The sequence below is a fragment of the Natrix helvetica genome (genome assembly GCF_964273705.1).
Source record: "Natrix helvetica genome assembly, chromosome: 3".
In the NCBI taxonomy this organism is placed as follows: domain Eukaryota; kingdom Metazoa; phylum Chordata; class Lepidosauria; order Squamata; family Natricidae; genus Natrix; species Natrix helvetica.
The window spans coordinates 176,644,115-176,670,375 of NC_138549.1; the positions used below are offsets into that span (position 1 = coordinate 176,644,115).

Consider the following 26,261-nt stretch of genomic DNA (forward strand, 5'->3'; position numbering starts at 1 on the left):
GTCCAGTGGCCTCTTGAAAAAAAGCACCTTTGGGGCAACCAGGATCTGGATGATGACGGAGAATCTCTAGAGACTTGTAACCACTTGAGATCTTCTCCCAGTCCTGGAAACTCCAAGATAAAAACCCTCCATTCTTGGGGTCTCCAGGGCCTGGGAGAAGGTCTCACCACAAATGGCTTCTCTTTTTGGTTCTTGTTAGGTCTTAACATGGAACGATTCCGGAAAGCGATCAAGAAGATCCTGGGAGAACTTTCTGATGAAGACGTGGACGTCATTTTCATGAAGGTGGACGCCAACTGTGATGGCTCTGTGGACTGGGTAGGGGGCCTTCTTTTGACTACAAAGCCCCCTCCCCACTTTTCTCCAGCCCTTCCAAAGGGGCTTCTAATAAAGAGGGATGGACCATCCCAGTAGGTTGCCACTGTCTCCTCCAAAGGGAGACGCACCAGGTGTGTTGGACTACAAAGCCCCTCATCTTGCTTTCTCCATTGTTTCTTGGTTCCATCCTTCATCCCTTCCCTCCCGTTTCTCAGGCCCATCTCCCCGGGCTTGGATGGTGGCTTGAGGGCTCTTTTTTCCAGTCAGTTACTTTTGAGTTACGCCTCCCCAAGCACCTGGAGCAGAGGTGGCCTAACTAGAGGGAGCATCTCCTTGCAGGAGGAGTACCTGAATTACATGCTCCGGGAATATCGTGGGAAGGACGACATGCTGAAGAGCAAGTGGCTTCCAGAGTTCCAGACAAACATGAAAAGCATCTCCGTGTAAGGGAAGCCTGGAGGGTTACCTCCCTAAACCACTACCACTACCTCTTTCTTCTTCTTCTTCTTCTTCTTCTTCTTCTTCTTCTTCTTCTTCTTCTTCTTCTTCTTCTTCTTCTTCTTCTTCTTCTTCTTCTTCTTCTTCTTCTTCTTCTTCTTCTTCTTCTTCTCCTTCTCCTTCTCCTTCTCCTTCTCCTTCTCCTTCTCCTTCTCCTTCTTCTTCCTATTCTCCTCCTCCTCCTCCTCCTCCTCCTCCTCCTCCTCCTCCTCCTCCTCCTTCTCCTTCTCCTTCTTCTTCCTATTCTCCTCCCCCTCCTCCTCCCCCTTCTTCTTCTTCCTCTTCTTCCTCTTCCTCCTCCTCCTCCTCTTCTTCCTCTTCCTCTTCCTCCTTCTCTTCTTCCTCTTCGCCCTCCCCCTCCCTCTCCTCCTCCTCCTTCTCCCCCCCACTCCTCCCTCAGTTCCTTCCACCACTGATGGTATTCCCTAGCTGGGTTATGAAACATCTGCAAGAAAGCCACCAAGATCAGACAGCCCCAAGGACCACACAGTGCTCCTCCTCCCCCCCTCTTCCTCTCCTCCTCCTCCTCCTCCTCCTCCTCCTCCTTCTGCTTCCTCCTCCTCCCCCTTTCCCACCTTATTAGCAACGTGGGAATCTTCATCTAGCTGCCTCTTCCTCCCCCCCCCCCCAACCTGGCACTCTGCGACACCAATTGAAAAAGATCCCAAGAGACTCCCCACTTATGGGGCTGCCCCCCCCACTTGCTTTCCTCACCATCCTTCCTGCAGGTCCCACTCGGAGGACATTGTCCGGATCCAGTTCTTCCCGAGCCAGGCCCGGGGCATCATGGACCACAGGGACAAATCATGGAAAAGTAGCAGCCGGCCTCCCTCGGGACGATTCCTGACCGTGAGCAGAGACGGCATCCTCCATTACTGGACCGACGCCTTTAAGATGCTCCGGACGGTATATGTAGGTGACTCGGTTTCTTAAGTGGGAGGGTGGGTGGGTGGGGGTGTCCAGAATCCCCTTAGGAAGCCCCCCTTGGTATCCCTTGGCATTTATGGATGGACACCAACCAAGGAGAGAAGCAGCCTAGACTTAAGGATAAATTTCCTGACAGTGAGGACAATTAACCAGTGGAACTGCTTGCAACTGGAAGTTGTGCTTGCTCCATCCCTGGAGTCCCAAGGGTGCTTTTTTTCAAGAGGCACCTGGACTTTCTGGTTTTTTTCTTGGAAGACGTTTCGCTTCTCATCCAAGAAGCTTCTTCAGCTCTGACTGGAGGGTGGGGAATGGAAGGATTTATATTCCTTTCAGATGGCTGTATAAATCCTTAGGAATCCGTTAGGAAGTTTCTCATCAATTCCAGGTTGCTTCTCTCCTTGATGAGTTTCCATCCGTTGCTTCTTCTCCTGCCTTCGGGGGCTTTTGGGAACATGTAAACAGATCGTCCTTTGGGACAACCATGATGTGGATAATGGAGAATCTCCACAGACATTCCTCACCGGAGGTTTTAAAGAAGAGCATTGAACAAGCATTTGTCCAAAATGATATAGGGTCTCCTGCTCGGGCAGGGGGTTGGACTAGAAGACCTCCAAGGTCCCTTCCAACTCTGTCATTCTCTGTTCTGTGGTTGGGAGAAACGTCCTCCTGGGTTCAGCTCCAAGTGGGGAAAAAGACACTGGAAACATGGAGGCTGCTTGGAAAGATGGTTTTAATGATGGACAGGATCCCATGGTTTCAGCTCCTGAGCAGAAAAAGGGAATAGAATAGAATAGAATAGCAGAGTTGGAAGGGACCTTGGAGGTCTTCTAGTCCAACCCCCTGCCCGAGCAGGAGACCCTATATCATTTTGGATAAATACTTGTCCAATCTCTTCTTAAAAACCTCCAGTGATGAATGTCTATGGATATTCTCCACCAGTTATTCTCCATTAGTGCCCAATGTTCAAGTTTGTCAAGATCCTTCTATATCTTAAGCCTATCTTCTGGAGTGTTGGCTATTCCTGCCAGCTCGGTGTCATCTGCAGATTTTATGAGTTCCCCATTTATTCCCTCATCCAAATCATTGATGAAGATGTTGAAGAGTCCTGGGCCTAAAACAGAGCCTTGGGGTACTCCACTGCATACTTCCCTCCATGTAGATGCAGTTCCATTGAGAACTACACGTTGAGTGCGGTTCGTCAGCCAGTTACGAATCCATCTGGTGGTGATGCTGTCCAACCCACATTCTTCTACTTTATCTAGTAGTAGGTTATGGTCTACCTTATCAAAAGCCTTAGTGAAGTCCAAGTAAACTATATCAACGGCATTCCTCTGGTCCACTAATTTTGTCAACTTTGTCAAAGAATGCAATAAGATTAGTCTGGCATGATCTGTTTTTGACAAATCCATGTTGGCCTTTGGTTATTAGAGATGCTGAAAGTCCCTGGTTTTATGCCTTCTCTGGACCCCACCCCAGATCTTCCCATTCCTGTGTAAGAAATGCATTCTGATTGGTGGTCAGACTCCCAGGGGGCGGTGCAGGTGAGGGGTCTTCAGACTTGGCAACTTGAAGACTTGTGGACTTCAACTCTGGAGAATTCTGGGAGTTGAAGTCCACAAGTCTTAAAGTTGCCCAGTTTGGGGACCTCTGCTGTAGGCTGCCTCCCAGGCGTGCTTGACTTGCTGGGTGATGACGTAATCTTCCCAGTTGCCCTGTGGTGAGATGAGTAAAGGGTCAATACTATCATGTCCTGAGGCCCATGCCTTAATCCCATCATCACCCTGGAGCTGAAGGGGGGATCTTTGTTATGTGGAATAGATGGCCGCAGGCCTTTTAATGGCCCATTGACAAAGATGGGGGCAGCTAAGTTTCTGCCTCTCTTGCGTTTCTTTTTTTTTATTATTATAAATTTTATTTTATTTTTTCTTTAAAAAAGACAAAACAACACATACAGAACAAGAGCAAGGAGGAAAAAGAAAAAACACAATTTCATCAAGCATGTCGTTTGGTTACAAGTTTTTGTGCAACGGTTTTTACAATTAAGAATAAAGTCACTGATTATCCATTAAACATAATTAAATATTTCATCGAGCATTACCATTAATATTCTTTCATTTGTGACAACCCTTGTTTCCTTACATCCATAATTATCTACTACGTAACAATAAGTCTTTATAAAATTGTATCACCAATCTCTAAGAGATAAGAATAGGGATTAAGTCAAAGAATTCCCATTAATTCATATTACACATTTCTACTTTCCGTTAACCATAGAATTTCCGGTCATCCACAACTCCAAATATAGTTTTCCATTATTAATTGTCAATCCATGTGGTATTTCAATCTGTATTTATATCCATTATTCATTATATCATCGTTATTTCATTTTATATTATAAAATAGTCACCAGCTACAATCATACCTAACAATTTAAATCATCTCACTCTTATACATTAAATACATTACTATTCTTATATCGTATAAGTAAATAGTCTGTTTCATAGTAAAAGCTTAACATATATAGAAAGAGAAAAAAGAAAAAGAGATTTTTTCAAAACATTAAGTATAGCTTTCTATTATTATTACATATATATGCGTTTCTACTTCTCCTTTTTAGGGGAAATATTCTGCCTTTTAAAAACATTTCCTAATGTATTTCATTTTTCTCTAGGAGAGGGGCGGGTTTTAACTTCCAACACTATCCTCTCCTTCCTCCCCATAGCTGGACCAGACTAAGCGACGCCACAGCTTGAAGCTCTGGGTGATTGACATGTTATGCCTGCCCAACCTTAACCTTTTGGCGGTTTCCACCACAGACCAGGATATTGGTAAGCTAATTGCCACGCTGGGTGCTCGATTTGGGTCTCTTGGGTGTGCCCAGGTGCTAAAGGTACCCAGCTCTCCCTTGGAAGAAGGGTGGCATTCCTTCTAATAGACCAAGGGCGTCCAACCTTGGCAACTTCAAGACTTATGGACTTCCATTCGCAGAATTCCTCAGCCAGCGTGGTTGGAGGGGAGTTGAAGTCCACAAGCCTTAAAGGTGCCAAAGTTGGACCCCCGTGTAATGGACCATTGTTTGTGGAAGGTGGGGGCCGTTAAGAGGGAGTTTCCTGCCTCAAAACACATTTCTCCATGTCTGATCCAGGGAAATGATAATATTCTGCCTTTTTCAACGTTCCCCAGGATATTTCATTCTTCTAGGAGAGGGATGGGTTTTTAACTTCCTGTCCTTTCTTGCAATTTCACAATTTTAGGTTTCTCATATCCTGCTGGGGGCCTTTTGTGGATGGCTTCGCCCCATGAAGGAAGGCTTAGGAAGGGGGAAAATATTGGCCCCAAAGCAAAAGTCCTTCTCCCAGTGGGGAGGGCTGGGGGGCTATAGGGGGAGGAGGAGGAGGAGGAGGAGGAGGAGGAGGGGGAGGTAGCCTCTTAAGAGCCCTTTCCCAAGTCAGAGGAGTCCAGTGGAAGTGAGAGAGTCTTTTGTCCTTTAATTGCTAATTCCAGAGAAGAGGAATGCAGCTCCCTCCTCCATCTTGTGGGAAGGATGGGTTAGGTCTGGCATAAACCAGGAAGCTGGAAGGGACCTTGGAGGTCTTCTAGTCCAACCCCCTGCCCGAGGCAGGAGTCTTTATACCATCCGGGTCAAAAGGTTGCCTGGTCTACTTTTGAAAACCTCCAGTGATGTAGCTTCCACAACATCTGGAGGGAAGTCGTTCAATTGGTTGACTTTTTCTCACTGTTATGAAATTTCTCCTTAGTTTTAGGTAGGATCTCCCTCTAAGGAGCTTCCCCATATTGCCTCTTTCCTTCCTTCCTTCCTTCCTTCCTTCCTTCCTTCCTTCCTTCCTTCCTTCCTTCCTTCCTTCCTTTCCCCTCCCTCCCTCCCTCCCTCCCTCCCTTCCTTCCTTCCTTCCTATTTTTTTCCTTCCTTCCTTCCTTTTTTATATTTTTCTTTTCCTTCCCTTCCCTCTTTTATATTTCTCCTCCCTCCCTTCCTTCTTTTATATTTTTCCTTTCCTTTCCCCTTCTCCTCCCTCTCTCCCTACACCCCCCTCTCTCTCTCTCTACATCCACTCACCCATCTCTCTCTCTCTCTCTCTCTCTCTCTCTCTCTCTCTCTCTCTCTCTCTCTCGGGTGTGTTCCGTTGACAAGTGTGAAGTTGCCACAGCTGTCTTCTCTCTTTTCCCCAGAGTTCTTTGACATTGGAGGCAGCAAGTGCGACCGCCTCTTCTCCTTGGTCGATCTCGACGGATGTGCCACCGCCATGGACTACTGGTAGGTCCTGCGGGTGGGGGGTGGGGGGGCTGGTCTCACCCACGGTGACAAGGCAAGCCATCGTTGGTAGCCTGGACTAGTTGTTCTCTGAGGTCCCTTTCAACTCCATGATTCCCCAATTGTGGTTGAAGATCTCCCACTGATAATGTCCCCTAGTTGGGTCAGGAAACGTCTGCAAGAAAACAACCAAGTTCAGAGACCCCCCAAGGACCCCAAAGTCTTCCTCCTCCTCCTCCTGCTCCTCCTCCTCCTCCTCTCCCACTCCTTACTAGAACTGATGACAGTACCTAGTTTGGTAATGAAACATCTTCAAGGAACTGTCCTAGCTCAGGACACCAAGGATGCCACAGTTCTCCTCCTCTCCCCCCCCCCTCCTCCTCCTCCTCCTCCTCCTCCTCCTCCTCCTCCTCCTCTCCACAAACTCCCCTCCTTTCTAGCACTGATGGCGTTTCCAAGCTGGGTCAGGAAATGTCTGTGAGAAAGCAACCAATCTCAGAGAGCACCAAGGACTCCACAGTCTTCCTCCTCTTCTTCCTCCTCCTCCTCCCCCCCTGCCCCTCCCCCCCTCCCTCCAACTCCTTACTAGCACTGATGACAGTACCTAGTTTGGTAATGAAACATCTTCAAGGCAATGTCCGAGCACGGAGGCCACCAAGGCCACCATAGACCTTCTGGAGGCTGCCAACCAGCGGCCAGTCTCCCTCATGCCTTGCCAGGCTCGGTGCCCATGGCGGCATCTTTCTCCTTCCTTCCTTTTTGAACTAGGACAGATGGGTGCAAAGGGGTTTTCTGCGTGGGAGACCTGAAGGGCAACGTCCTGATTTTCACCTCCACGGATGTGGTCACCAACGGCCTCTTCAACGTCCGTAGCTACATAGGTGAGACCAGGGGTGAAATTTTAAATCCCCCCCCCCCACTATCGGTTATGTCAGGGGTGTCCAAACTTGGGAACTTTAAGACTTGCGGACTTCAACTCCCAGAATTCCCCAGCCAGCTGCTGGCTGGGGAATTCTGGAAGTTGAAGTCCGCAAGTCTTAAAGTTTCCAAGTTTGGACACCCCTGGGTTATGTGGGTGTGGCTTGGTGGGGTGTGGCTTGGTCATCATGTGATGAGGCGGGCGTGGCTTGGTGTCACAAGCAGGAACCTCACAGAGAGCTCAAAAACAAACTATCACACTTTACACAAAAATAACACAAAAGCTACTCTGTCAGATTTCCTAAGAATGCCCTAATTGATTCATAAGCATCGAGCCAAGTTTCCAATACAAAACCAGTCATTTATTAGGAGCAGCATTAGGCAAGGTCTGTTCGCAGCCAAGCCTCTGCCTTGTTTGATTTATCTCTGAACTTTACCCCTGTTCCTTCCCTCCCCTCAGTCTGTGTCACAAATCACATTAGCCTATAAGATGCACCCCTCCCAAGCCTGCTGCAGTAATCTGAGATCCAACTCCAGCCAAGAGTATGCATGGAAGGCACCCCCCCCCCCAATTCTGTCCCCATGACAACACTGAGAGTTGACACACAACTGACTCCCACACAATCTCCCACACGATCAGCTGGGACAATCCTCCCCGCGATCCTTGGAACCTTTAAAAAACTTTTTAACAGCATTTCTTTTCTTTTTTTACTACTGGTTACGTTCGCTTGGCACAGCTGATCATTGGAACTTTTTTCAAACTTTTAAAAAGCCTTTTTTTACTATCTATTTGCCAGAACTGGTAATATAAAAAATGCTAGAAAAAGTTGTTAAAAAGTTCTGATGATCAGCTGTGCTAAAAAGATCGCATGGCAAAGCTGGTTGTTGGGACCTATTTTTTACTTTTTAAAAGCATTTTTTTTTACTCCCGGGGTACCGTCCTGAACCGTTAGCCTGGGTGAGACACTGATTGGCAGCATGGAGGGGTGGGTGGGGGGGAAGCTGGGCCCTGGATCAGAAGCTCCTCCGTGTCTGGCAAGCTGGAGCAGGAAACTAATTCCACACCAAGACGAAAGCTACTTTTACCGGTAGTCCTCACCTTACAACAGTTCCTTTAGTGACCGCTCAAAGTTACGACCGCACTGAAAATGTGATCATGTGATTCCCCTGTTGCGACTTTTTGGCAAGCGAAGTCCATGTGTTCGGTCAATGATGGAATTATTCACTTAATAACTGCAGCGATTCACTTAACAACGGTGGCCAGAAAGGTAATGAAGTGGGGCGAAGCTCACTGAACAAATGTTTTGCTTAACGGTGGAAATGTTGGGCTCCACTGTGGTCGTAAGCCGAGGACTACCTGTATTTGGTACTCTGGGATCAGCTCCCAGGGTGGCTGCAATACCCAATGCCACACTATTTGGAGCAGGAGGAGGTGGGAATCTACTGGCTCACCAACAATTCCCTGGATCTCGTCCTCACAGGGGGCTTAGCCAGAGTTCCCGTCCATCTCCTGATGAAGGGGAAGACCCTCCTGTACCGGAATTTCACCGTATCAGTGAGTCTCTTTCTCCCTCCCCCCCCTCTCTCTGTGTCTTTCTCCCCCCCTCTCCCCATCTTTCCCTTGTGTCTCTCTTTCTCTTCCTTCCTCCCTCTCTTTCTCTCCCTCTCCCTCTCTCTTTCTATCTCTCTCCCCCCCTCTCTTTCTCTTTCTCTCCCCCTCTTTCTCTCTCCCTGTATCTCCATCTCCCTGTCTCTCCCTTTCTCTCTCTCTTTCTCTCTCTCTCTCCTTTTTTCTCTCTTTCTCCCCCCTCTCTTTCTCTTTCTCTCCCCCCTCTTTCTCTCTCCCTCTCTCTCCCTCTCCCTTTTCTCTCTTTCTCCCCCTCTCTTTCTCTCCCTCTCCCTCTCTCTTTCTCTCTCTCTCCCCCCCTCTCTTTCTCTCTCTCCCCCTCTCTCCCTCTCCCTGTCTCTCCCTTTTCTCTCTTTCTTTCTCTCCCCTTCTCTCTCTTTCTCCCCCTCTTTCTCTCTCCCTCTCCCTTTTTCTCTCTTTCTTCCCCCTCTCTTTCTCTTTCTCTCCCCCCTCTTTCTCTCTCCCTCTCCCTTTTTCTCTCTTTCTCTCTCCACCCCTCTCCCTCCCTCCCTCTCTCCTAGTCAGTCCGGAGTTAGGATGAATATTGTTGCTCTCAAAACCCACAATTTTCTTTACTAAACTGCCAGGAAGAATTTATCCAGCGTCAACCAGTCATCGGAGACCTTAACGTGTCACTTCTTGACTTGGTGGTCACCTCGTAATGGCCAAATTCTGTTGAGAACCACAATACTCCCCTTCCAGAGATCGGGTGGCCCTGATCCTGCTGGACTTTTATGGGGTGCTAAAGACCAGTTCAGGGACCCCAACTGTGTGCGGAGACCCATTTCTTGCTTGTGCAGGTCACAATGAGGTGGGATAGTTCACGGCTGTCTACTTTTCATTTTGTATGTCGTTTCAGTGAAGCCACTTGCCTTCAAAGGGTGCGCCATCACTGGAGATCTTTCAGAAGAGATTGGGCAGCGGAATAGAATGGAATGGGATAAGGTAGAATAGAATAGAATAGAATAGAACAGAATAGAATAGGCTAGAGATGTGAAATGGAATGGAATGGAATAGAATAAGAATAGGAATAGGAATAGGATAGAATAGAATATTAGATTAGAATAGAAAAAATAGGATAGAATAAGGAATAGAATAGAGATATGATATGGAATGGAATGGAATTGAGTAGGATAGGAAAGGGTAGGATAGAATAAGGAATAGAATAGAATATTAGAATAGAATAGAACAGAATAGGCTAGAGATATGAAATGGAATGGAATGGAATAGAATAGGAATAGGAATAGGATAGAATAGAATATTAGAATAGAATAGAAAAAAATAGGATAGAATAAGGAATAGAATAGAGATATGAAATGGAATGGAATGGAATAGAGTAGGATAGGAAAGGGTAGGATAGAATAAGGAATAGAATAGAATAGAATAGAATATTAGAATAGAATAGAATAGAATAGGCTAGAGATATGAAATGGAATGGAATGGAATAGAATAGGAATAGGAATAGGATAGAATAGAATATTAGAATAGAATAGAAAAAAATAGGATAGAATAAGGAATAGAATAGAGATATGAAATGGAATGGAATGGAATAGAGTAGGATAGGAAAGGGTAGGATAGAATAAGGAATAGAATAGAATATTAGAATAGAATAGAACAGAATAGAATAGAATAGAATAGGCTAGAGATATGAAATGGAATGGAATAGAATAGGAATAGGAATAGGAATAGAAATAGGATAGACTAGAATATTAGAATAGAATAGAAAAAAATAGGATAGAATAAGGAATAGAATAGAGATATGAAATGGAATGGAATGGAATAGAGTAGGATAGGAAAGGGTAGGATAGAATAAGGAATAGAATAGAATAGAATAGAATATTAGAATAGAATAGAATAGAATAGGCTAGAGATATGAAATGGAATGGAATAGAATAGGAATAGGAATAGGAATAGAAATAGGATAGACTAGAATATTAGAATAGAATAGAAAAAAATAGGATAGAATAAGGAATAGAATAGAGATATGAAATGGAATGGAATGGAATAGAGTAGGATAGGAAAGGGTAGGATAGAATAAGGAATAGAATAGAATATTAGAATAGAATAGAATAGAACAGAACAGAATAGAATAGAATAGAATAGAATAGAATAGGCTAGAGATATGAAATGGAATGGAATGGAATAGAATAGGAATAGGAATAGGATAGAATAGAATATTAGAATAGAATAGAAAAAATAGGATAGAATAAGGAATAGAATAGAGATATGAAATGGAATGGAATGGAATAGAGTAGGATAGGAAAGGGTAGGATAGAATAAGGAATAGAATAGAATATTAGAATAGAATAGAATAGAACAGAACAGAATAGAATAGAATAGAATAGAATAGAATAGGCTAGAGATGTGAAATGGAATGGAATAGAATAGGAATAGGATAGAATAGAATATTAGAATAGAATAGAAAAAATAGGATAGAATAAGGAATAGAATAGAGATATGAAATGGAATGGAATGGAATAGAGTAGGATAGGAAAGGGTAGGATAGAATAAGGAATAGAATAGAATATTAGAATAGAATAGAACAGAATAGAATAGAATAGAATAGGCTAGAGATATGAAATGGAATGGAATAGAATAGGAATAGGAATAGAAATAGGATAGACTAGAATATTAGAATAGAATAGAAAAAAATAGGATAGAATAAGGAATAGAATAGAGATATGAAATGGAATGGAATGGAATAGAGTAGGATAGGAAAGGGTAGGATAGAATAAGGAATAGAATAGAATAGAATAGAATATTAGAATAGAATAGAATAGAATAGGCTAGAGATATGAAATGGAATGGAATAGAATAGGAATAGGAATAGGAATAGAAATAGGATAGACTAGAATATTAGAATAGAATAGAAAAAAATAGGATAGAATAAGGAATAGAATAGAGATATGAAATGGAATGGAATGGAATAGAGTAGGATAGGAAAGGGTAGGATAGAATAAGGAATAGAATAGAATATTAGAATAGAATAGAATATTAGAATAGAATAGAACAGAATAGAATAGAATAGAATAGGCTAGAGATATGAAATGGAATGGAATAGAATAGGAATAGGAATAGAAATAGGATAGACTAGAATATTAGAATAGAATAGAAAAAAATAGGATAGAATAAGGAATAGAATAGAGATATGAAATGGAATGGAATGGAATAGAGTAGGATAGGAAAGGGTAGGATAGAATAAGGAATAGAATAGAATATTAGAATAGAATAGAACAGAATAGAATAGAATAGAATAGGCTAGAGATATGAAATGGAATGGAATAGAATAGGAATAGGAATAGAAATAGGATAGACTAGAATATTAGAATAGAATAGAAAAAAATAGGATAGAATAAGGAATAGAATAGAGATATGAAATGGAATGGAATGGAATAGAGTAGGATAGGAAAGGGTAGGATAGAATAAGGAATAGAATAGAATATTAGAATAGAATAGAACAGAATAGAATAGAATAGAATAGGCTAGAGATATGAAATGGAATGGAATAGAATAGGAATAGGAATAGAAATAGGATAGACTAGAATATTAGAATAGAATAGAAAAAAATAGGATAGAATAAGGAATAGAATAGAGATATGAAATGGAATGGAATGGAATAGAGTAGGATAGGAAAGGGTAGGATAGAATAAGGAATAGAATAGAATAGAATAGAATATTAGAATAGAATAGAATAGAATAGGCTAGAGATATGAAATGGAATGGAATAGAATAGGAATAGGAATAGGAATAGAAATAGGATAGACTAGAATATTAGAATAGAATAGAAAAAAATAGGATAGAATAAGGAATAGAATAGAGATATGAAATGGAATGGAATGGAATAGAGTAGGATAGGAAAGGGTAGGATAGAATAAGGAATAGAATAGAATATTAGAATAGAATAGAATATTAGAATAGAATAGAACAGAATAGAATAGAATAGAATAGGCTAGAGATATGAAATGGAATGGAATAGAATAGGAATAGGAATAGGAATAGGATAGAATAGAATATTAGAATAGAATAGAAAAAAATAGGATAGAATAAGGAATAGAATAGAGATATGAAATGGAATGGAATGGAATAGAGTAGGATAGGAAAGGGTAGGATAGAATAAGGAATAGAATAGAATATTAGAATAGAATAGAACAGAATAGAATAGAATAGAATAGGCTAGAGATATGAAATGGAATGGAATAGAATAGGAATAGGAATAGAAATAGGATAGACTAGAATATTAGAATAGAATAGAAAAAAATAGGATAGAATAAGGAATAGAATAGAGATATGAAATGGAATGGAATGGAATAGAGTAGGATAGGAAAGGGTAGGATAGAATAAGGAATAGAATAGAATAGAATAGAATATTAGAATAGAATAGAATAGAATAGGCTAGAGATATGAAATGGAATGGAATAGAATAGGAATAGGAATAGGAATAGAAATAGGATAGACTAGAATATTAGAATAGAATAGAAAAAAATAGGATAGAATAAGGAATAGAATAGAGATATGAAATGGAATGGAATGGAATAGAGTAGGATAGGAAAGGGTAGGATAGAATAAGGAATAGAATAGAATATTAGAATAGAATAGAATAGAACAGAACAGAATAGAATAGAATAGAATAGAATAGAATAGGCTAGAGATATGAAATGGAATGGAATGGAATAGAATAGGAATAGGAATAGGATAGAATAGAATATTAGAATAGAATAGAAAAAATAGGATAGAATAAGGAATAGAATAGAGATATGAAATGGAATGGAATGGAATAGAGTAGGATAGGAAAGGGTAGGATAGAATAAGGAATAGAATAGAATATTAGAATAGAATAGAATAGAACAGAACAGAATAGAATAGAATAGAATAGAATAGAATAGGCTAGAGATGTGAAATGGAATGGAATAGAATAGGAATAGGATAGAATAGAATATTAGAATAGAATAGAAAAAATAGGATAGAATAAGGAATAGAATAGAGATATGAAATGGAATGGAATGGAATAGAGTAGGATAGGAAAGGGTAGGATAGAATAAGGAATAGAATAGAATATTAGAATAGAATAGAACAGAATAGAATAGAATAGAATAGGCTAGAGATATGAAATGGAATGGAATAGAATAGGAATAGGAATAGAAATAGGATAGACTAGAATATTAGAATAGAATAGAAAAAAATAGGATAGAATAAGGAATAGAATAGAGATATGAAATGGAATGGAATGGAATAGAGTAGGATAGGAAAGGGTAGGATAGAATAAGGAATAGAATAGAATAGAATAGAATATTAGAATAGAATAGAATAGAATAGGCTAGAGATATGAAATGGAATGGAATAGAATAGGAATAGGAATAGGAATAGAAATAGGATAGACTAGAATATTAGAATAGAATAGAAAAAAATAGGATAGAATAAGGAATAGAATAGAGATATGAAATGGAATGGAATGGAATAGAGTAGGATAGGAAAGGGTAGGATAGAATAAGGAATAGAATAGAATATTAGAATAGAATAGAATATTAGAATAGAATAGAACAGAATAGAATAGAATAGAATAGGCTAGAGATATGAAATGGAATGGAATAGAATAGGAATAGGAATAGAAATAGGATAGACTAGAATATTAGAATAGAATAGAAAAAAATAGGATAGAATAAGGAATAGAATAGAGATATGAAATGGAATGGAATGGAATAGAGTAGGATAGGAAAGGATAGGATAGAATAAGGAATAGAATAGAATAAAGTAGAAAATATGGAATGGAATGAAATGGAATAGAGTAGAATATCAGAATATAATAGAATAGAATAGGATAAGGAATAGAAGAGAAGAGAACTGAACCAAACTGAACCGAGCTGAAACGTGCTGGTAAACCTATGGCATACGAGCCGAAAGTGGCACATGGAGCCATGTTGCCTGGCACATGTGGCGTCACCCCTTCTTCTTCCAGGTTTCTGGCGCTCATGTGCGCACGGGTCGATCAGCCGGCTTTTGCCCAGGTGCCAGGGCTGGAAACCGGAAGACCCGGCCGTTCCTTTTCCAGTGTGAGCATGCGCACCGGCCAGCTGATTGGCGCTTGTGCATGTGGGGCAGTAACGGGAAGACATGCTGGCTGGCAGCTCCTCTTCTTGGTTGTGGCCCAGACGAGCGTGAAGTGCTCCCCTTTTTTTGGCATTTGGTGCCGAAAAGGTTTGCCACCACTGGAACAGAATAAATTTATTGTCACTTTAAATGCACACTAATCGGCATCCATTCAAGTGAAATTTCATTGCATGCAGCTCTCAAAGGGACGCCACCTCCTAGATACACCGCATAATAAGTAAATAAATACAGATAAATACAGAATTGTGCATCTACCCACATATATTATATGTCACAGGGAAACATCACAGTCTACTTTGGATGTATGCAAGTACATGGGGTGGAAAGCGAATCTTGTGAGTTTGCCAGACGGATGGCCTAGGGAACCAGGCTGTTCCAGAATCTGGAAGTCCTGCTACAAATACTTCGAAACCCCCTCCCAAAGAGGAGCAACTGAAACAGACCGTGAAGTGGGTGTGTGGGATCTCTAACCATGCTTTGAGCTCTAAGGGCACATAGCTTATAAGCAGCATCCTGAATAACAGGAAGCCAGCTTCCTATGATCTTCTCTGCTGTCCTCACCACTCTCTGTAGGGGCTGTCTATCTCAGGCGCTGCTGCCATCAAACCAAACAAAGATGCAGTTTGTTAAAACGCTCTCAGTCGTGCACCTGTAAAAAGTGGCCTGGACAGAAGAAGAAAGATGTGCTACCCCTCATCTGATGCAGGAAATGCAGAGGCTGGTTTGCACGCTTCACTAAGGATGACGTGTGGAGAGACCAGTTCAGATTGTTGGATATCTTAGAGAGTATCAAGGACCCCACACTCCTCCTCCTCCTCCTCCTTTTCTGCTTCCTCCCCTTTCCCCCTCCTTCTCCTCTTCCTCTTTTTTCTCCTCCTCTTCCCCTGTCCTCCTCTTCCTCTCCACAAACCCCAATCCCTTCTAGCACTGATGATGTTACCTAGTTGGGTCATGAAATGTCTGCCAGAAGACAACCAAGCTCAGAGAGCATCAAGGACCCCACTGTCTCTCTGAATTGTCAAGGCCCAGACATTGCTGGTGCAAAGTTGACCCCTTCCTCCACCTCCTGTCCCCTCTTCTCCCCCTCCCCAACTTCTGCAGGCTGTGCACGGAGACTGGTGTCAACAGGTCATGTACATCCCCCAGCTCAATTTGGTGGCTTCCTGCACACCGGCTGAGAAGTCTGCCATGGCTTTGACCTCGCTCCCCCTGCATAACATTGGAAAAATCCAGTAAGAAAGGGTATAGTTTCTTTTTGCGTGAAGACGGATGCAAATAATGAATTAAGCATCTCTGCTTTCTCCCTACTTCCTGTTACTTCTCTGCCATCTCCTCTCTTTAGTGGACCGAGTGTTTCTTTGACTTTTTTCCCTTATTAATATGTTGAAAGAAACTTTTTAAAATTATCTTTGACTCACAAAGCAGAGTTGTGAGAGGGATCTCGGAGTCCTAGTGGACAATCACTTATATATGAGCCAGCCTTGTGCTGCAGCTACCAAAAAAGCCAACACAGTTCTAGGCTGAATTAATAGAAGGAAAAAATCAAAATCACAGGAAGGGTTAATACCACTTTATAAGGCCTTGGGAAGGCCACACTTGGAATCCTGCATCCAGTTTTGGTCGTTGTGATGTAGTTTAATGAAGAGAAGGATCAGGGGAGACATGATAGCATTGTTCCAATATCTCAGGAGTTGCCACAAAGAAGAGGGAGTCAAACTATTCTCCAAAGCACCTGGGGGTAGAACAAGAAGCAATGGGTGGAAACTAATCAAGGAGAGAAGCAACTTAGAACTGAGGAGAAATTTCCTGATAGTCAGGACAATTAATCAGTGGAACAGAAGTTGCCTCCAGAAGATGTGAATGCCCCAACACTGGAGGTTTTCAAGAAGAGACTGGACAGCCACTTGTCTGGAATGGTAGTGGGTTTCCTGCTTGAGCAGGGGGCTGGACTAGAAGACCTCCAAGGTCCCTCCCAACTCTGTTATTCTGTATTCTTCCATTCTTGATGGAGAAAGTCATCAGCCCCACAATGAGCCATTTCCTGAACAGACTATGTTTGGCCGGGTTTGTCTTCCGGCAGATGTCAGTCAAGGTAATTTAAATCCTCCATCCTGCAATTTCATGCATCTTTGAAAATTTTGCAATTCAGTTTCAGAACACATCATCCATGTTTGCTGCTGGAAGTTTTTTTTTGGGGGGGATGACGACGACAATAATAGACATCACAAGTAGCAGACCTTTTTCCTTCTAAGATCGTATCTCCTTCTATCCTTACAACATTGCCAAGTTCATACATTTAGATTAAAAGTTTATATTACCAATTGCAAGAATCCCACGTTGCAGTATGGGAGATTGGGCAGCAGGTGGCAGTGTTGCTTATTGTATAAATAGAACATGGAGCATGAAATAATATAATTTTTCTTTTTTTCTTCCTTTTTTCCTTCCTTCCTTCCTTCTTTCCTTCCTTTCCTCTCCTTTCTGTCTCTTTCTTTTTTCTTTTCTATCTCTCTTATTTATTTCTCCCTCTTTTCTTCCTTCTTTTCCTTTCCTTCCTTCCTTCTTTCTTTTCTTTCTTCCTTCCTTCCTTCTTTCCTTTTTCTCTTCTTTCTTTTTCTTTTCTATCTCTCTTTTCTTTCTTTCTCCCTCTCTTTTCTTCCTTCCGTTCCTTCCTTCTTTCTTTCTTTCTCTCCTTCCTTCCTTCCTTCCTTCCTTCCTTCCTTCCTTCCTTCCTTCCTTCTTGCCTTCCTTCCTTCTCCCGATTCCTCCCTCCTTTCCTCCTTCTATTACTTTACACATAACTCAAGGTGCTCACCCTCAAGAGCTTTTCCGATCACCTGGTTCTACAAATACAAAGACCAGGTTGGTTTATCACAATTTTAAAACCCTCAGAGGCCACTTAAGAAACCAAATTAAATCAAGACTTCTTCCTGTTTTCCCAGGTCAGCTTTGATTGTCCTGCGGAAGGGGATTCTGTGCTTCGACTACTCTCCCGAAATGAACGTTGTGGGTAGGTGTTCCCCAGGTGTTCCCTTTGAAAGTCCTTCGCTCACCTGAGGCCTCCCAAGAGATGCGTTTTGGGTGCATTTAGGTGTTCCCTAATCACACAAAACATCTTTAGGGGACTGGAGGCTAAAGCATACGATGAATGGAGGAATGATTTCGGTTTGGCTAGTTTTATGAAAAGACGGGCTTTTCATTAAAATGGGTGGAAACGAATCAAGGAGAGAAGCAACCTAGAACTAAGGAGAAACTTCCTAGCAGCTAGAACAATTCACCAGTTCAATTTTTCAGATCAACAGAGTTGGGACGGATCTTGTGGGTCATCTAGTCCAGCCCAGGCAGGAGACCCTACTCCGTTTCTGACAGATGGCAGTCCAGCCTCTTCTTGAAAGCTTTACACAGGTTTCTTTTTGAAGCCAGTTGGAACTGCTTGCCACTAGAAGTTGTGGGTGCTCCATCACTGGAGGTCTTCAAGAAGAGACTGGAATGGTATTAGGGTCAATCTTGGGAACTTTAAGACTTGTGGAGTTCAGCTCTCAGGAGTCCACAAGTCTTAAAGTTCTCAAGGTTGGACGACCTTGCTCTAGGTCTCCTGCTTGAGCAGGGGGCTGGACTAGAAGACCTCCAAGGTCCCTTCCAACTCTGTTCTTCTCCTGAGCTGAGTGAGGCTTCCTCAAGTGGGCTGGGACTTCATTCTTCCTATCTTGGCATTTCAGAAGAACTGAGGTTTTAAACCATGGTTTATTTTGGTCTTCTCCTGTCAGTGACAGGAGGCTATGATCCCCTGATCCGAATCTGGAATCCGTACGTCACCAACAGTCCCATCACTCACCTGAAGGGCCACTTGACAGCTGTCACTCACATCATGATCAACGGGCAGAAGAAAACCATCGTCAGCATCTCAAAGGACAAGGTGAGGCAGAGAGAGAGAGAGAGAGGCCCCGACTTACGACGTTTCGTTTAATGACAGTTCAAAGTTAGGATGGGCTTGGGAGAAGCGATTTACGGCCCGTCCTTGCACTTATGACCGTCACAACAATCTCATAGCCCCACAATCACAATTTGGCCATCTGGCAATCATTATTATTATTATTATTATTATTATTATTATTATTATTATTATTATTAATAATAATAATAATAATAATAATAATAATAATAATAATAATAATAATAATAATAATAATAATAATAATAATAATAATAATAATAATAATAAAAATAAAAAATAACGTCAACCAGGGAGAGTGGATTCGCTTAGTGGCCGTGGTCATGAAATCAGGTCTGGTCGTGCGATGACTTGCTTTCTGACCATCCTGACTTAAAGCAGAAAATTCTGGACCCAATTGTGATTCTATATTGAGCAGTCCTCGACTTATGACCCCAATTAGGAGCTGCTTCTATTCATTCTTCTACGTCAACATTTGGGGATCACACGGAACATCAACATTCCCCACAAGAAGTCCTCGACTTACGACCACAGCCGAGCCCCAAATTCTGCTCGTAAGCGAGAGACCGTTGTGAAGAACATTTTGCCTCATTTTACAACCTTTTGGTTGTTAAATGAATCACTGCAGTTGTTACATTAATGACACACGGTCGTTAAGTGAATCTGCTTCCCTGTTGACCTGGCTTGTCGGAAGGTCACAAAATGGCCGTGACCCTCGGTTACGGCGGCTGTCATAAGTATGAACCAGTGGGCCAAGCCCCTGAATTCTGATGATGTGACCACAGGGATGACGCAACCGTCGTAAGTGTGAAAAATGCCCCAAGTCATTTTTTCCCAAGTAACTTTGAATGGCCACTAAGTGAAGTGTTGCAAGTCGAGGATTCTTGGCTGGTGATCCTGGCTTGAGGACTGGAGGCTTCCCTTTGAGATCTCCCCTCCTCCCCTCCCCAGAATATCCGTGTCTGGGATCTACTGGATCACTTCTGCCTGCAGTCGATCCATGGCCGGAATGTCCCGCTGGGCAACTGCCCCATCTCCTCCGTCTACTATCACCGACATCAGAACCTCTTGATCTGCGCCACTTACAAGGTGAGGGCTGGCTAGGCGGGGAGAAGGTCAGCTGGCTGGTCTGAGTTGGTCACGGGAAGCCACCAAGGGCAGCCCCACGGACATTCACAGGGCAAGACCCTCGGCTGTACACTGAGAGCAAGCCCCCCTCCCTTCTAGCACTGATGGCGGTTCCTAGCTGGGCCATGAAATGTCTCCAAGACAGAGCACCAAGCTCAGGGAACACCAAGGACCCCACAGTCCTCCTCCCTCCTCCTCCTCTCTCCCTCTTCCTTCTCCTCTTCCCCCCCAACCCTGCAAATTCTCCTGCCTTCTAGCACTGATGGTGTTACCTAGTTGGGCCATGAAATGTCACCAAGACAGAGCACCAAGCTCAGAGAACACCAAGGACCTCACAGTCCCCCTCCTTCTCCTCCAACCCCACTTGCTTCTAGCACTGATGATATTACTTAGTTTGGTCATGAAATGTTTGCAAGAAAACCACCAAGCTCAGACAGCACCAAAGAATCGACAGTTCCACCACCACCACCTCCTCCTCCTCCTCCTCCTCCTCCTCCTCCTCCTCCTCCTCCTCCTCCTCCTCCTCCTCCTCCTCCTCCTCCTCCTCCTTCTCTCTCCATGTTCCTTCCCTCTTCTCCTTCTACTTTCTCCTTCCTTCTTTCTCCATCTTCCTTCTCCTTCTCCTCTCTAAACATTCCATTATAGCTTTAGTCTGCAAGATTCTGTCCTCTAGATGTGGACTAATAAAGAATTGGACTCAGAGAACGCAGAACACAGAATAATACAATTGGAAGGGACCTTGGAGGTCTTCTAGTCCACCCCCTCCGGATTCGATTGGGTCTCGCTGTCTTAGGCTTCAGCGTGACACCTTTTACTCATTTTACTCCAGATCGGATTATTCTTTGGGGCTGAATTCACCGAGACGGAACAGAAGACCCAAGAGCCTCTGCTGTGTTGTGCCCTCTACAACAAGATCTTCAAACAGGTGACAAATTCGACCTGGGTGGATTGTTGCATCCAGCCTGTTTTTCCAAGCGAAGGAGATTTTTGAAATGCAGAATCAAAGAACTTGACGGAATGTCCCAAAGGTGCTTTTTCCACCTTCTCGGCTTCTTTTTCTTGGTTTCCTTCTTTCAAAACATTTTGCTTCTCATCTGAGGAGAACCGAAGAAGCTTCTGGGATGAGAAGCGAAACCTTTTCAAAATTAAACAGTGTTTCTCAAACTTGGCGACTTTAAGTCCTGTGGACTTCAACTCCCAGAATTCCCCAGCCAGCTATGCTGGCTGGGGGATTCTGGGAGTTGAAGTCCACAGGACTTAAAGTCGCCAAGTTTGAGAAACACTGCTCTAGAAAGAGTCCAGAGAAGAACAACAAAAATGACGAAGGGATTAGAGGATAAAACACATGAAAAACGGTTGCACGAATTGGGTATGTTTAGATTAATGAAAAGACGGACTAGGGATGACATGATAGCATCTTCCAATATCTGAGGGGCTGTCCGCCATTTTGTAAGTTACCTCAGACCAGAGGTGGGTTGCCAATTTCTTTACTACCAGTTCGGTGGTGCTTCCATGCACGCTTGTGTACGCGACACTCCTGCACATGCGCAGAAGAGTCCGGGTGAGTGGGCGGAGCCTCCTGCCACTGCTACTACCAGTTCGGCTGATCCAGGCTGAACTGGCAGCAATCCACCTCTGCCTCAGACAGCTGGGTTGTTTCACTTACCGTATTTTTCAGACTATATGACGCACGGGAGTATAAGCCAAAAACTTAGTTTTGGGGGAGGAAAATAAGAGAAAAAAATATTCTGCCTCTGCCTACTAGCATCCATGGTATTCATCTGGCTAGCATCCTGTTAGTGTGTGAGAGAGTTGAGGGCTGTTTGGAAACAAGCAGTATTTGCTGTGTGAGCAGCAAGGAAGGAGACAGCGAGGAGCCTGGGCGTGGCTTCTTCTGTACTAAACCTACATGCTGATACCTGAAACTAAAACTGAAAGTGAAACTTCTCTGCTGAACGACCACATTGGAAAACCTGCTTTTGGGACTGTATACTTACTTCATGTGTTATATTGTATATAAAGAGACGTTATTGAATCCTGCTGAACCAGTGACTTGTGTGTGTGCTTTCTGGATGTGATTGCTGCTGCAATGCTCTGACATGTCCTTGCGGCAAATAGCGATCAGCCAGGTCAGCTTCAGCACATTGGTGCAGCCCGATATCAGCATGAACAGCTGATTGGCAGGTGGATCGGCCTCCCTGAATACCCCTAATCAGCTGTTCCAGGATGCAGGAATTGCCACAGACCATCGCCTCCTCTGTGCCTCACGTTTTTGGCTACATTCGGTGTATAAGACGCACCCTCTTTTAGCGGGGTAAAAGTGTGTCTTATATTCTGAAAAATGCGGTAAATATTAAGTAGGTAAACATGGAGTAGCGTTACAAGAGTGGGTTCAAATTTCACACTTCAGAAGAGAATAACAGGATTGGTGCTTTTTTCAAGAGGCAACTGGACTTTCTTGTTTTTCTTGGAAGACATTTCACTTCTCATCCAAGGAGCTTCTTCAGCTCTGACTGGATGGTGGGGAAGGATTCATCCACCATTCAGTCAGAGCCGAAGAAGCTTCTTGGATGAGAAGCGAAACGTCTTCCAAGAAAAACAAGAAAGTCCAGTTGCCTCTTGAAAAAAAAAAAGCACCTTTGGGACAACCGTGACTTGGGTGATGGAGAATCCCCATCAACAACAGAATTGGAAGGGACCTTGGAGGTCTTCTAGTCCAACCCCAGCTGATCCAGGGAAATCTCCCCCACAGGCAGTCAGCGGCTATTACAACGGGATGGTCACTGTTTGGGATGTCATGACAGGACAGAAGATTATGGAGTTCTCCACCACCTCAGACCAAGCCCTGGAGATGACGGCTATGATCTTTGATCCACCAGAACGGCGACTTATCACCGCTCTGAAAAATGGGATGATCAAACTATGGAACTTCAACAACGGGGCTTGCTTGATGGAGATTCCCTTTGAGCAGAAGACTGAGGTGGGTGGAAGGACCAAGGCTGCTCTAGTATGATCCAAGGTCCCAAAGGTGCTTTTTTTTCCAATTTTTATTTATTTATAAACAAACAAACATAAAGAAACATAAAACATAAAAACCATCCTCCAGTTACATACATGTCGATTGGTTACAAAGCTTTTGTTCACAGTCTTCGCTTACAATTTATATAGAATCTCGTATTATCAGTCTAATATATATGCATACAATTATTATCACTATTAAACATTTATTTGACTGCAACCATTATTACTTCTTTTTATGTGAGATGTTCTCAGTTTATAATAAATTTAAATTCTGGCATTTCATCACATCATCCCCAAACCATTCAGTAATATTACATCTTTAAATTGTATTCTGTATAAAATTGTTTATCTTTGGTTACAAAACTTTTATGCTTCCTCTCCATAGTCCTCACAATTTATATAAAATTTCATGTTGTCAATATGTTGTGTTTGTGCCGATAAATAAATAAAGGGAGACTAGTATAGATCTATTTCAAGCTATTTAGCTCTCATCAGCTAGCCATACCCTTACTGGGATTTGAACCAGGGCTGTATTACATATTAGGCAGTTGTATTAGCCACTAAGCCACAGGCTCTCCTCCTTATCAGCTGAGCCAGGGAAATAGGTATGTATTTGTGTTACAACCCCTTGTATGCCTAAATATGGGAGGAAGGTCACTACTCCCTCTTTCTGTCCTTCGGCTTCATCACAGAAGACCATGCAGGCAGAAAACCATATTTTTATTTTTAATGTTGCCTTTTTATATTTGTGTTGTATTTGTGCTGATAAATAAATAAAGGGAGACTAGTATAGATCTATTTCAAGCTATTTAGCTCTCATCAGTTAGCCATACCCTTACTGGGATTTGAACATGGGCTGTATTACATACTAGGCAGATGTATTAACCACTAAGCCACAGGCTCTCCTCCTTATCATCTGAGCCAGGGAAATAGGTATGTATGTAGTGTTCCCGCCCATATTTGGGCATACCAGGGGTTGTGACACAATATATATATTTAAGCCCACAGCTTGAAGATGGCAGGTGAGATCCTGCCGAAACGTTGCAAAGACAATCTCAACCTTACACGGGAAAAGACCCGAATACAACAAAACCAGCATACCTACACCCGTGAAAATCTACGAAAACAAATATATATATATATATATATATATATATATATATATATATATATATATATATATATATATATATATATATATATATATATATATATATATATATATATATATATATATATATATATATATATGTATGTATGTATGTATATATATTTGTGTTACAACCCCTGGTATGCCTAAATATGGGAGGAAGTTCACACTCCCTCTTTCTGTCCTTCGGCTTCATCACAGAAGACCATGCAGGCAGAAAACCATATTTTTTATTTTTAATGTTGCCTTTTATATTTGTGTTGTATTTGTACTGATAAATAAATATATATACATACATAATATATACATAAGTGCAATCTTATATCTCTTGCCCTTTGTAGTATTTGTGTTCTAATTGCTTTCTTGGTAGACCTTCTAGGGACTTCTCTTGGCAACTTGTTTTTCACTGCATATCTTGTAAAGACTCGAAACCCTCCGTCTGTTACCCAAAGGTGCTTTTTTTCAGGAGGCAACTGGACTTTCTGGTTTTTCTTTGAAGACGTTTCTCTTCTCACCCAAGAAGCTTCTTCAGCTCTGACTGGGGGGGGGAGGGGATGGAAGGGTTGATACTCCTTGCAGACAAAGCTGGTCATTTGCATGCTTTGAGAGGGTCCTTGAGGCCACTTGGAGGTTTTATCTCTGTCAGTGATGGCTAACCTTTTTGTCGTTGCGTGCCCACACCTATGCGCGCAACACCCTCTCTGTGTGCCCCACGCCCCCTGCACATGCGCCCCCCCCATGCTCCGTTTTGGGCTTAGTAGGCCTCCTGCAGCCTACTGGGAGCAAAAACGGGCCACGGGAGGGGGAAGGCACTGCATCCATCTGCCCCCCATTTTGGGCTTAGTAGGCCTGCCTGCAGCCTCCTAGGACCAAAAACTAGGAGTGCCTCACCCCCACTCTATCCTGGCGCATGCATGTGGGACTCCCCCAGCTTTGTACATGTGTGTGCGACCCTGCCTCAGCCCCTCTCCGCATGTGCGTGCATCTCCCGCATGTGCCACCAAAATTAGCTGGCTGGTGGGAGGCATGTGCATGAGTGGTGGAGTTGATCCAGGGCGACGGCTCGCGTGCCCTAGGTTTGCCATCACGGATCTATGTCTTCAGGACCATCTGTGTTGTGCCAATGGGTGCACAACTGCATTGGAACTGCTGAAAGGACTGTGTTGTAGACTAGAGATGGGCGGTGTGGTATCCAGTTTGACACCCCTGGTGCAGGGTCTCCTGCTTGAGCAGACGGCTGGACTAGAAGACCTCCCAGGTCCCTTCCAACTCTTGTTATTCTGTAATTCCATAAGGGTCTCCTGCTTGAGCAGGGGGCTGGACTAGAAGACCTCTGAGGTCCCTTCCAACTCTTGTTATTCTGTAATTCCATAAGGGTCTCCTGCTTGAGCAGGGGGCTGGACTAGAAGACCTCCAAGGTCCCTTCCAACTCTTGTTATTCTGTAATTCCATAAGGGTCTCCTGCTTGAGCAGGGGGCTGGACTAGAAGACCTCTGAGGTCCCTTCCAACTCTTGTTATTCTGTAAGGGTCTCCTGCTTGAGCAGGGGGCTAGACTAGAAGACCTCCAAGGTCCCTTCCAATTCTGTGACTCTGTAATTCCGTAGGGGTCTCCTGCTTGAGCAGGGGGCTGGACTAGAAGACCTCCAAGGTCCCTTCCAGCCCTATTCTGATTCATTGATGGATGGACATCACTTCCTACCCTCCTCCTTCTCTTTTTGTTCTCTTTCCAATAGACCAACTGCATCTTTTACATGAACCACAGGATTTTTATCACAGATTGGACCAAGAGAGTGACGTGGTACCGGTAAGTCAAAGCCAACTTGGGTGAACTTTTCTGTGCTCAGATGGGGAGGGAGGAAACAGTGAGGTGGAGGAGGAGGAGAACCATTGGGTTGGGTGATACGGCCTCTGCTCCCCTCTCCCCCTGAGCTCCGGCGGTCAAATACTCCAGGAACAGGGTGGGAAGAAGGCGCCCATCTGGGGTCACCATAAGATGCTGAGAAGAACTAAGAACCTTGGAGATGGCTTTCCCTGAACCAGGAACGACCAATACTTGTAACTGAGAGTGGAGTATTTCCCAGATATTTCCCAGAGTTGTCCTAGGTAGCATCATCAGTGCTGGAAGGGAGTGGGGGTTGCAGGAAGGAGGAGGAGGAGGAGGAGGACAATGACTGTGGGGTCCTTGCTGTTCTCTCAACAGCTTGGTTGATTTCTTGCAGACATTCCATGAACCAACTAGGGAACATTATCAGTGCTAGAAGGGGGTGGGGTTTATAGAAACAAGAAAGATGGGGAAGGGGAAGAGGAAAAGGAAAAAGAGGAGGAGGACTGTGGGGTCCTTGGTGC

At 43.2% G+C, this 26,261-nt stretch overlaps 1 protein-coding gene across 1 annotated transcript in view; it reads left to right on the forward strand.

The window, feature by feature from the left end:
• Nucleotides 1-26,261, forward strand: part of EFCAB8 (EF-hand calcium binding domain 8) — a gene marked incomplete at both ends in the record, with an annotated part of 61,502 nt that overhangs the window by 7,764 nt on the left and 27,477 nt on the right. The window contains 14 exons of the mRNA XM_081949192.1: nucleotides 200-318; nucleotides 658-761; nucleotides 1,545-1,728; nucleotides 4,466-4,571; nucleotides 5,935-6,019; nucleotides 6,785-6,897; nucleotides 8,416-8,489; nucleotides 15,768-15,898; nucleotides 17,606-17,673; nucleotides 18,431-18,579; nucleotides 19,567-19,704; nucleotides 20,573-20,668; nucleotides 22,496-22,723; nucleotides 25,649-25,719. Coding sequence (XP_081805318.1) covers nucleotides 200-318; nucleotides 658-761; nucleotides 1,545-1,728; nucleotides 4,466-4,571; nucleotides 5,935-6,019; nucleotides 6,785-6,897; nucleotides 8,416-8,489; nucleotides 15,768-15,898; nucleotides 17,606-17,673; nucleotides 18,431-18,579; nucleotides 19,567-19,704; nucleotides 20,573-20,668; nucleotides 22,496-22,723; nucleotides 25,649-25,719 — 1,666 coding nt within the window. The remainder of the gene's footprint in view (nucleotides 1-199; nucleotides 319-657; nucleotides 762-1,544; nucleotides 1,729-4,465; nucleotides 4,572-5,934; nucleotides 6,020-6,784; nucleotides 6,898-8,415; nucleotides 8,490-15,767; nucleotides 15,899-17,605; nucleotides 17,674-18,430; nucleotides 18,580-19,566; nucleotides 19,705-20,572; nucleotides 20,669-22,495; nucleotides 22,724-25,648; nucleotides 25,720-26,261) is intronic.